This window comes from Gobio gobio, assembly GCF_949357685.1.
Source record: "Gobio gobio genome assembly, chromosome: 6".
In the NCBI taxonomy this organism is placed as follows: Eukaryota; Metazoa; Chordata; class Actinopteri; order Cypriniformes; family Gobionidae; genus Gobio; species Gobio gobio.
Window position 1 is genome coordinate 57528717 of NC_137102.1, and position 11840 is coordinate 57540556.

At 38.7% G+C, this 11840-nt stretch overlaps 1 protein-coding gene across 1 annotated transcript in view; it reads left to right on the forward strand.

Annotated features, from left to right (window-relative positions):
• acss2l (acyl-CoA synthetase short chain family member 2 like) overlaps window positions 1-11359 on the forward strand; it is a 36414-nt gene extending 25055 nt beyond the window's left edge. Inside the window, exons 14-18 of the mRNA XM_079820541.1 lie at window positions 1648-1756; window positions 3746-3814; window positions 6202-6378; window positions 9728-9802; window positions 9878-11359. Of these exons, the coding sequence (XP_079676667.1) occupies window positions 1648-1756; window positions 3746-3814; window positions 6202-6378; window positions 9728-9802; window positions 9878-10005 (558 nt within the window). The 3' untranslated portion in view covers window positions 10006-11359. The remainder of the gene's footprint in view (window positions 1-1647; window positions 1757-3745; window positions 3815-6201; window positions 6379-9727; window positions 9803-9877) is intronic.
• The last annotated feature ends 481 nt before the right edge of the window (window positions 11360-11840 follow it).

The window sequence follows — 11840 nt, forward strand, 5'->3', positions numbered from 1 at the left end:
ATGAGAAGTTAATCACAGCGTAAAACATGGCATTTCCTGTTGCCCGCAGGTGGCGCTATGACTGTAAATGAATATTGGCGTGTAGATGTGTTCAGGGCAGGACTCTAATAAAACATGTGACGCTTGTATGTCCGCATTACAACAACTTCCTGTTTTATAGCGAAACATCAAACTTTGTGAGGCCGCCACGGACACGCCCTTTAGTGAAAACTCAAGATATTCGCAATTTAACATCGCTAAGGCCGTTAGATTAGACTGTGCAAATATGATGTTGACCTGATTAAATCTCTAGGAGGAATTCGTTAAAGTACAACATCTGGAAATGGCAAAAACTGCACAAATTTTGCAGAGAGAAAATTCTAAATATTTCACTTCCTGTTGGGTTTTTAGATTTTGCACCCAGGGTCTTTGTAGGTATTGGGCTGTTACATGTGTCTACCGAATTTGATACTCGTACGTGAAACATAGCTCGAACAGCGCTTACAGTTTTTCTCAGTCGCTTTGGTACATTTCTCTAATCATCCTCGACATTTGCAAAATAGTAAGTGCATTTCTCAAAACAATTCGTACAAATAGCAAAACACCATGGATTACCTGCAAAAGCCAGTCTCTTGCTCAAAATCCTTAGTTCATCTCTCAAAAGTAAATATCTGTGTCAATGAACATGTCAGTGCCATCAGAATGACAAGTCCTTGTGTCATTGTGTATGAATAAGACAGTCAAATTGCTTAGTCATGTTGTCAATATAACTGTACTCTGGAGGGATGTTCTGATGTAAACTATGGCTAAAGTTTTGATGACAATTATTGTAAATTGTAGGTTACACCTCAGTGTATGTGGGAGTTTGATTGCAAGAGACTGGACAAGATTCACATTTACGCTTTTACTGTTTGTACTGTAATTTGTTGACAGACCATGTCATTGCGATACAGAAAGGAAAAGACAGCACTGCATAGCACAAAGAAAAAAAAAGAAAAAAAAGAAAAGTAGAAATGTGAACGTCTAATGGAAATGTATAGAAATATGCTTGACATATTATGACAACTTGTTCAACCATTTTGCATGTAAAGACTTATGCTATGAACTAATGGCTAAATGTTGTGGGGGGTGAGACTATTCAACAGAGACCCATTAGAATACATTTTGATCAACATGACGTAAGCAATTGATAATGTAGGAAACAGCAGAGAATTGTGCATAATCATTTGCATGGATGTACCAAAGCATTTGCACCTTGTTCAAAGAAATGAGAAAATGCTTTTTTGATGTGCACAAGTGACACAATGATGTGAAGATTGAACAGGTAGTTTTGAGAATTTCAATTCTGATCTGAGAAATGTACCAATGCGACTGAGAAAAACTGTAATTGAAATTTTTTAGGTGGCGCTATTGAGCCATTTTGCCACGCCTAATTCTGAAACCCATATCAGACGTAAACTTTCGCCACTTCTGACGCGTGTGCAAAGTTTCATGAGTTTTCGAGCATGTTTAGGCCCTCAAAAATGCGATTCATTTGGGAGAAGAAGAATAATAGGCTGAGCAAAAACAATAGGGTCCTCACACCATCGGTGCTCGGGCCCTAATAAAGATGGAGAAGCGATGCATCAGATGTTTATTCTTACTGTAAACGGATCATTTGTGTCTCAGGTTTTCCGGAAGCCCTGGCCGGGAATCATGAGGGGTGTGTACGGGAATCAGGAGCGCTTCGAGAGCACCTACTTCCGAAAATTCCCAGGATTCTATGTGACAGGAGATGGTAATGCCGCAACACATCCTCTGCATAACCAGTGTTGGTGAATGTTACTTTTAAATGTTACTTTTTATAGAATTTTTTATGCTTCTAAAAAAGTATAATATAGAATACTTTTTTTAGAACTTTTTCTCACATCGGTAAAATTATGCGCTTTTTCCTTTCAGAACAAAAGCATTATCCTTTGCAGATAATAAAAAAGTAACACGGGTATTATCATGTAAATTCAAAATGTAAGCTTACTTTATACGTTTATTCCAAAAAGCAAATAATCTATTCCAAAAAATGTAATCTAAGTGACAAATTATGATGCATACGGAGTTGTGTGTTACTATTTCTTATCTCAGTTAAAGAAACGGATAGTCTTTTCTTCTCTACTGTGACGTATTTCTGAGTTAAACGCTTCAGGAACAAGAACAAATGTAGGGCGGGGCTTGATTTTGTCCATAGGGAATTGATTGGATGGTTGTGGTTTGCTATTGGTCGATCTCATGTGAGTGACAGGTTGCCCCGCCCACGTCATCAGAGAAGAGAAGTCGCTGCAAGAGGGAGGGGACGTTATTTTAATTGAAAGATTACAAGGCACGTGAATTTTTAGAAAATGACATGCACGGAAAAGTCATTTATAATAAATTCTGCAATATTCCAAAAAATTAAGAAATTTTAATTTTGATAACATGTTGACTTTAAAGGACAACTCTGGTGAAAAATTAACCTAGGGGTAATTAACACATGGTTACCGAGAAGATCGTTCTCTGGGATGCGTTTTCATGAAAATCGAATGTAAAGAGTTTTATCTTTAAAAACAGATTAGCTTATAACGCTAGTATATGGGGCAAAGAATAAGTCAAATTAATTCGCTAGTTAATACCACTAACAAGGCTCAAAATAGCCTCAGACTAACACGGTAGCATAATGAGGGTCCCTACATACAAACCGAAGCATTGAGAACTTTGTAAGTGTACAAACAGTTTAATAAGAAGATACTTTATAAAGACAGAACATTACGAGTATACAGACAGGAGCCATCTTGGAAAACAGTCTCGACAAGTCGAGCCACGAACGCTGTGCTAAGTGATGAACTGTGACTTGGAATCTCATATGGTCCGTTGTTTCCGGAAGAAAGCACTGAACGCAACAGAGAAAATAAATTAATAAAAATAATTTTAAAAAAACTGAAAGCAACAGAGACTAGTGCTTCCAAAGGATACACATTAAAGACATGGCGGATTATTCAACCGTGGCTCGACTCGTCGAGACTGTTTTCCAAGATGGCTCCTGTCTGTATACTCGTAATGTTCTGTCTTTATAAAGTATCTTCTTATTAAACTGTTTGTACACTTACAAAGTTCTCAGTGCTTCGGTTTGTATGTAGGGACCCTCATTATGCTACCGTGTTAGTCTGAGGCTATTTTGAGCCTAGTTAGTGGTATTAACTAGCGATTTAATTTGACTTATTATATGCCTCATATACTAGCGTTATAAGCTAATCTGTTTTTAGAGATAAAACTCTTTACATTCGATTTTCATGAAAACGCATCCCAGAGAATGATTTCACCGGAGTTGTCCTTTAAATGAGGAGCATTATGCTTTGCTTGCACGTCTTTAAAATTCGAATTGTATTTGTCAGTAAATAAATAAATCACAAAAGTAAGTTATTTATTTAAAAAGGTTACTTGTTTAAAAGTGTGTATTATGATGTAAATTCTAATGGTAATGCATTACTTTACATGTTACATCCAAAGATCAGCCTGATTGAGTAACATGCAGTTGCTTCATATGTTTTAATACATTAAGGGGTGAAGTGTCGAATTCTGTGACCATAGTTGGCACTGTAGTGATGGTAGGGTTAGGATTAGGATTGGGTTTAGGAGTCGGTTGGATTAGCGCAATACAGCGCCTACTAGAGTCACAGACTTCTGCACAACACCGGCCATCATGTGGCTTTTTCCTGCACGCGGACAGCACTGTTACTCAGTGTCCTTGTGTCCTCAGGCTGCAGGCGGGACAAGGACGGATATTACTGGATCACCGGCCGGATCGACGACATGCTGAACATCTCTGGTGAGACCCATAGACTGTAAAAAAATATGGACGTAGTGTCTGACGTCACCCATAGGATTCTGAAGAGCAGTTTTGAAGCGTAAAGTAGGGTCGAGCTGGCCGTCGCCATCTTGTCAGCGCATCACTCCCGGATAACAGAAAATGGGCAAAAAGGCGGGACGTGGGCGGAGCTGAAGTGACGCAATGACTAACAGACAGCAGATAAATGGCAGTCCACCTGTCACTCAAAGTGGCCACGGCCTTAATTATGCAGAACTTTAAGGCTTTATATAATGTAAACGAATGAGTTATAAAAAGATTCACCCCCCTCACAGTTGTCATGAAGGGCAAAATTAGCCCAAAACTACAGTTTGTACCAGGCTGTAAACATGTTTTATTCTGCTGCAAAGTTGGGCATTTTAACATGAGCTCAATGAGATTCTGCTCCTTCTGGAGTCTGTCTCTAGTGGCCAGTCGATGAATTGCAGTTTATGTCACTTCCTTATTGGCTTCAAGAGAAACCGCTTGGTGAGACCTTGAGCGATGCTGTTTCAGTGCTGCCACCTGCTGCTTAGAAATGCCATATTATATTCCTTTCTCTTAATGGGTTAGTTCACCCAAAAATGAAAATTCTGTCATTAATGACTTCCCCTCATGTCGTTCGACACCCGTCAGACCTCCGTTCATCTTCGGAACACAAATGAAGATATTTTAGTTGAAATCCGATGGCTCTGAAAGGCCTCCATCGGCTCAATGGCACTTTACACTCTCAAGACCCATAAAAGCTACTAAAGACGTCGTTACAAAGTCCATCTCACTACAGTGGTTCTACAATAACTTTATGAAGCGATGAGAATAGTTTTTGTCCGCAAAAAAAAAACTAAATAACGACTTATATAGTGATGACCGATTTCAAAACACGGCAACATGAAGCTTTGAAGCGTTATGAATCAGTGAGTCGATTCAGGGGTTTGGATCGACAAAGTCACATGATTTCAGCAGTTTGGCGGTTTGACACGCGATCCGAATCATGATTCAACTCGCTGATTCATAACGCTTCGAAGCTTCATGATGCTGTGTTTTGAAATTGGTCATCACTATATAAGTCCGTATTTAGTTTTTTTTTGCGCACAAAAACTATTCTCATCGCTTCATAAAGTTATTGTAGAACCACTGTAGTGAGATGGACTTTGTAACGACGTCTTTAGTACCTTTTAAGGGTCTTGAGAGTGAACCGTGCATTGTGCCAATGGAGGCCTTTCAGAGCCATCGGATTTCAACTAAAATATCTTCATTTGTGTTACGAAGATGAACGGAGGTCTTACGGGTGTTGAACAACATGAGGGTAAGTAATTAATGACAGAATTTAAATTTTTGGGTGAACTAACCCTTTAATGACAACATTCAAATGGCATTCGAGATGAATTTAACTTCCATTATACACTCACAAATAAAGGTACATCACTGACACTGGGGCAGTAACCTAAGCTACAAAAGTGAAAAGGTACATCTTTGTACATACTTACCCCTAAATGGTACATATTAGTACCTTAAAGCTACATATTATAGTATATATTCTCACCTTTTCGCTTTTGTACCGTAGGATACTGCCCCAGTGACAGCGCTGTACCTTTTTTTCTGACAGTATATGACATTATTTCATGAAATAATACGTATACAAAATATGTGCAAAATAAAAACAGGACATTTGTTTAAGTAAAAAATAGGGTTAGTTCATTTTAAGGTTACTACATGACATTTATTTTTGTATTATTAATTATTTTCAATCCAGTAGAGTACAAAATAAATACATAAAAATAAATAGTTTGTACTATGCTGGATTTGATTGTATGATTTCATTATATAAGAGGAAACTATTACATGCAAAAAAGAGAGAAATAAGGATCTGTAAAACATCACAAACAAAGAAATATATATATATATATATAAAGAAATCTCTTATGCTCACCAAAACTGCATTTTATTAGATAAAAATACAATAAAAACAGTGATATTGAGAACTATTATTACATTTTAAAATAAGCATATATTGTAAAATGTAATTTATTCCTGTGATGAAAAGCTGTATTTTCAGCATCATTACTCCAGTCTTCAGTGTCACATGATCCTTCAGAAATCATTCTGATATGATGATTTTCTGCTCAAGAAACATTTATGATTATTATCAGTGTTGAAAACAGTTGTGCTGCTTTATATAATTATGGAAACCCTCATACATTTTTTTTAGGATTCTTTGATGAATAGAACAGGACATCATTTATTTAAAATAGAATCTATAAATGTCACTTTTGATCATTTAAATTCATCCTTAATGCAGAATAAAAGTGAATTCACTGACTCCAAGCGTTTGAACGGTAGTGTTTACAGCCGCCCCGTCTCTCTCTCAGGTCATTTGTTGAGCACAGCTGAAGTAGAGGCGGCTCTGTCTGAACACCCATCAGTCGCTGAAGCTGCAGTCGTCAGTCGGCCTCATGCGGTGAAGGGAGAGTGTCTGTACTGCTTCATCACGCTGAAAGAGCACAAAGAGTTCAACCGCACGCTGACGGACGAGCTGAAGAGAAAAGGTCAGAGGATCAGATTAAACACTGTTAAACTACGGGCCGTTAAATGCTTGAATCTGATTGATTGACGAACGTTCTAAGGTGTGCAGTTATTTTCAGGGAAACGCATGGCTAAAGTAGTTCCAGCAGTTCTTGACCGCATTACAGTTCCATATCACTCCGCCAAATGATTTCAGTTATTTCAGAGGTCCTTACAGCCGACAACAGCAAAAGAACCAAAACACACAGCGACACTGACCGAGCAAATAAATATAACAATAGGATATTTACGCGTTTTTTGCCACAAAATGACATTTTATTATGTACGCACAACTCAAACGACCACACACACAACACAGTACGGACACACACTCGCACAGAAACGTTTTGTCAGTGCTGCTCTGATGAGTTTATCAGTAAAATAGTTCAGCAACTTAAAAGCTACATGACATTTCTCACAGTGAGGGAATAACGGCGCTGTTCTTGAAGCAGATAAACTTACAGTTTCACTATTAGTAGAGACGCTGCTGCCGAACACTGAGAGACACACAGACTCAGGTCATTCACATCTCTCTCTCTCTCTCTCTCTCTCTCTCTCTCTCTCTCTCTCTCTAATAACTGCATTATTCTGCTATCTATAAGGATTTTTGAAATAACTGAAATCATTTGGCGGAGTGATATTGAACTGTAATGCGGTAAAGAACAGCTGGAACTACTTTAGCCGTGCATTTCCCAGAAAATAATTGCACACCTTAGAACGTTCGTCAACCAATCAGATTCAAGCATTTAACAGCCCTGTAGTATAATCACTGATAATTGACTTTATAAAGGCCACGCCCCCTTTAGTTACTGTTGCCACGTCCGACTAAACCATGGGACTCTCACGCCAGACATCATGTTCTCACGCAGTGAAAAATACATCGCAGAGCAAAGAGGACACAGACAGGACAAAGCAGGTTTCTTTTGATATGAAACTAAGTCTCAACTTTCAAATTGTGTAATTTTTTTAAATAAATTTAAACCGTAAATACCGTTTTGTGGCTCTTTAATGAGTCGTGACAGGTCGCTGTAGCGCCTCTGTTAAAGCTGCTCGTGAACTGATCATCTCTTCATTCTAATTATTTATAATATTTTAAATACACATGAATGAACATCAGAAGGAATGTTGTTTCAACCGCGGAAAGTCCAAGTCCACTGACGTTACTCTACATTTACATTACATTTATGCATTTGGCAGACGCTTTTATCCAAAGCGACTTACATTGCATTCAAGGTACACATTTTACTCTACTAAGGCCCAATCACATTTCTACCCCTTAGCCCTTCCCTTTCCCTTAGCCCTTAGCCCTTAGCCCTTCCCTTTCCCCTACCCCTTCGTTTTGCGCGTTCACGTGAAGGGGTAGGGGTGTCTCGATTCTCTTTTGGCTGGAGTGGTAGGGGGAAGGGGAAGGGCCGGATAGCCCTTCAAACGAAGATTTTCCAGGACCACACTTCGAACGAAGGGGTATGGATGATTTTCCCTCCACCGACTACCGTGCTGCTACAATGTGTGTAAGTTGCCACTCGAGATCGATCACTTGTGTCGCCTGGCTGCCAATTTCTCCGTAGCTTGCTAAACGCACTATTTGAGTGATTTGAACACATATTAATACGTCTAAAAATATATATCTGGTCATCCTTCATAACGCAGTCGATATTTACAATACTTATCATCTGTAAACTCATGCGTTACCAAGGCAACGACTGACTTGACGTATAACGTATGAACATTATCGCAACACCACAGTAGAAAACAAAACCATATCCGTACCAGCCGGTTCAGATCGGCACGGAATGGAACAGTTAATAAACAAAGAGAACAGTTTGGCCTGATGGAAAAGCGGCTTCACTAGTCTTGTATATTCTGTATCATCTTAGGAAACTCTGAGGCTCATACGTTTTTGAACTGAAAACGTGAGCCATTTTATTAAGTCCAAAAACAGCGCAAAACTCTGTTTGGAGTGAGTAATTTGTTAAACGTGCTCGCGTCTGATTTCTGTTAGATATAGCCTATGCACTTCATTGCTGTTCATACTGGTTAAATGTCACAGGACACTAATAAAAGAAACAGGGTATGATGACGTGTGATGATGACGTGTAATGGTATAGAGACAGAGCGTATTTAGGCCACGCCCACATCGGGGGGGGAAACAATCCAACGCTCTCCATTGACTTTGCATTGCGTGAGGCTGCCTCATTGTCATTTCGGACTTAAAACAAAAAACAGAACAATGTCTAAAAGCTGATATGTGACGAGGTGTACAGCAAACAAGCTAAAAAACACAGAAATAAGATTTTATAAGCTGTCGACCCAAAAAAACGAGAGTTTAAGGAGCCAAAAGTGGATAAAGGCAGTAAAACATGAGGCTTCAGCAGGAAGAATGGGTCAATTTTGGGATCCTGACACTCAGTATGCGTATGTGAACGGTAAACATTCTGTCACTGTTGAGTCAAATATACAAATGTCAGTTTTATATATTATATTTCCTATCTCTGATTGCGTTCCCCTGTAGTGGGTGTAGTTCTATAACGTGTCGCGCTCTTTCTAATGGCCTGTATCCACTTTTTTGTCCTTAAACGCTCGTTTTTTGGGTCAACAGCTTATAGAAAGTTCTGGGTTTTTGGTTGTGGGTTTTGTTTAGCTTGTTTGCTGTACACTTTGTCACATATCCGCTTTTGGACATTGTTCTGTTTTTTGTTATAAGTCCGAAATGACAAAGAGGCTGCTTCAAGCAATGCAAAGTCAATGGAGAGCATTGGATTGTTTTCCCCCCGGTGGGCGTGGTCCTCAGATTATGACGCGTGTCGCTCTGTCTCTATAGTAGTGGTGTCCCATTTCTTAGGGGAATATTTTCACTCCCACGCCTTGGCACTCTGTTTCAAGGGGCAAGGGGAACGGGTAGGTGTAGGGGAAGGCAAAGGGGTATATAATAGAATTGGGATTGGACCTAACTCTCCAGACTGCTTTGTCGGACAAAATGGCGGATTCGGCGGATCGCGGCTTATAATTGGTCAGATCGCCTGTCAATCAAACTCCAGGGGAAGGGTGAATTGTCCTCACTGATGCATTCACAAGTGCTGAAGCCTCCGTTACGAGCTCTAAAATGACGTTTTTGAATTGGCGGAGGCTTGGGATGAGATGCGTAAGAAATGAGTCCTGCACACAAGAGCGTTTTAAGGACAAAATCCTGACAAATATCTTGAAATACATCATCTGATCAATGTTTTGAGGTGTGGTAACCCTAGCAGTCAATTATTCCTTACATAGAAATTACAATCTGAATCAATTTCACACTTGCTCTCTTTCTTGTGTGTGGATGGTTTTGTCGTTCAGTGAGGGAGAAGATCGGACCAATAGCCACCCCAGATTTCATCCAGAATGCTCCAGGGCTTCCCAAAACACGCTCAGGTACTGGGATCATTCTCAATTCCTCCTTGCATTTGCTTTCGCTCCTGAAACTCAAGGCTTTCTCCCGTCCGGCAGGTAAGATCATGCGGCGAGTTCTGCGACAGATCGCACGCAACGAGAAAGACCTGGGCGACCTCTCAACCCTGGCCGACCCCAAGGTCGTGGAGGTGCTGTTCAGCCAAAGATGTGAGGCGGCGGCGTGAGCGCGGGACAACGCTGTCGCCCTGTGTGCATTAAAGACTTTGGGTTTGGGCTCAGAACCGGCGCTGGTTCTCCTAGATCACATCTGAAGGGTGTAACTCTGCTCATAATTCAGGTCAAACAAACAAAAAAGAAAGAAAAAAAGAAGTGTTGCCTTGATAGCTCACCTCAGGACTCTAAACTTCCCAATGTTTTTATATTCTTTTGTGATGTTTTACAGAGCCATAAGTATTTGCCCCATCCCGAGTTTCTTTTTTGGATTTAATTCATTAATAATTGCAGTTTCTCCACTGAATTAAAAATGCTAACAACATTTTAAATCATGCTAGCAACATAATTATGCTAGAAACATACTAACAATGTGCTAAATAATGTTAACATTTTAAATCATGGTAGCAACATGTTAAAAATGCTAGAATATAATAAATCAGGTTATCAAAATGCGAACAACATGTTAAATAATGCTAACAGCATGTTTATCATGTTAGCAACATGTTAGTAATGTGATAAATAAATCTAACAAGTTAAATCATGCTAGAACATGCTAACAACATGCAAATCATGTTAGTAACATGTTAAGAAATGCTAGCAATATGGTAAATCATGTTAGCAAAAAAAAGTGTTAAATAATGCTAACAGCATGCTAATCGTGTTAGCAATATCTTATTAACATGATGGCCCAAAAAAGCTAACAACATGTGAATAATGCTAGTAACATGCTAAAACATGCTAGCAAAATAACGTGTTAAATCATGCTAGCAAAATGCAAATCATGTTCGCAACATATTAACAAAATATGCTAACAAAATGCTAAAACATGTTATGATGTGCTAAATAAAGCTAACATGTTAAATCATGTTAGCAAACATGTTAAAAATGCTAGCAATATGCTAAATCATGTTAGCGACATGCTAGCATGTTAAATCATGCTGGCAAAATGCTAATCCTTTTCGTAATGTATAAGCAAAATGCTAACCATGCTAGCAACATTTCGCATCACTAAAATCAATTGTATTATAGACGAGGGGAATGTAAAAACACTTCATTATTTAATTTCACAAAGGTGATCAGCGATTAGTTTCGTTTTAGTTACTTTGCAGACTTGTCTGCTACCCGTTTGTTTCGTGTTTTTGAGATTTTTCTAATTTAGTTTTATTTGATATGAAACGATTGTGTGCAATACCAGAGGAAAACATGACACACTCTTTCATGGCATCGTGTCCTTGATCTGACTGACTAGTTGTTACCTAATGTTACTTTGACAAACAGTTATTTTATTTTAACTAGTTAAACAATAATAATTGCACATTGTTCTGTTAATGTTTTTATGAAATAAAACATATATATGATAAGGTCTCAGTTATTTGCTTTCATTAAAAGCTGTTTATGTATGTTGAAATATGTAGCTCATATTTCAACATAAAAATATGAATAGCCATAAATATATTTTTATGACATTGCTTTAATGACAATCACCTTAAAACCGCCTCACATGAACAGCATCGGCCAATGGTAAGCCAGCGTTCTGGAAGTGCTCTTTATTATTTTTGTTTGTTTTTTGCCCACAGAAAGTGTTCTCATCGCTTCATAACATTAAGGTTGAACCACTGGAGTCACATGGACTATTTTAACGATATCTTTACTGCCTTTCTGGACCTTGAAAGTGTTCATTAAATAGCTGTCAATGGAGGGATCAGAGAACTCTCGGATTTCATCAAAAAGATCTTCATTTGTGTTCTGGAGATGAACAAAGGTCTTACGGGTTTGGAACGACATGAGGAATTAAAGGTAGGGTAGGTAAGATTTGGTTAAAAAACTTTTTTTCCAAATTTGTTTA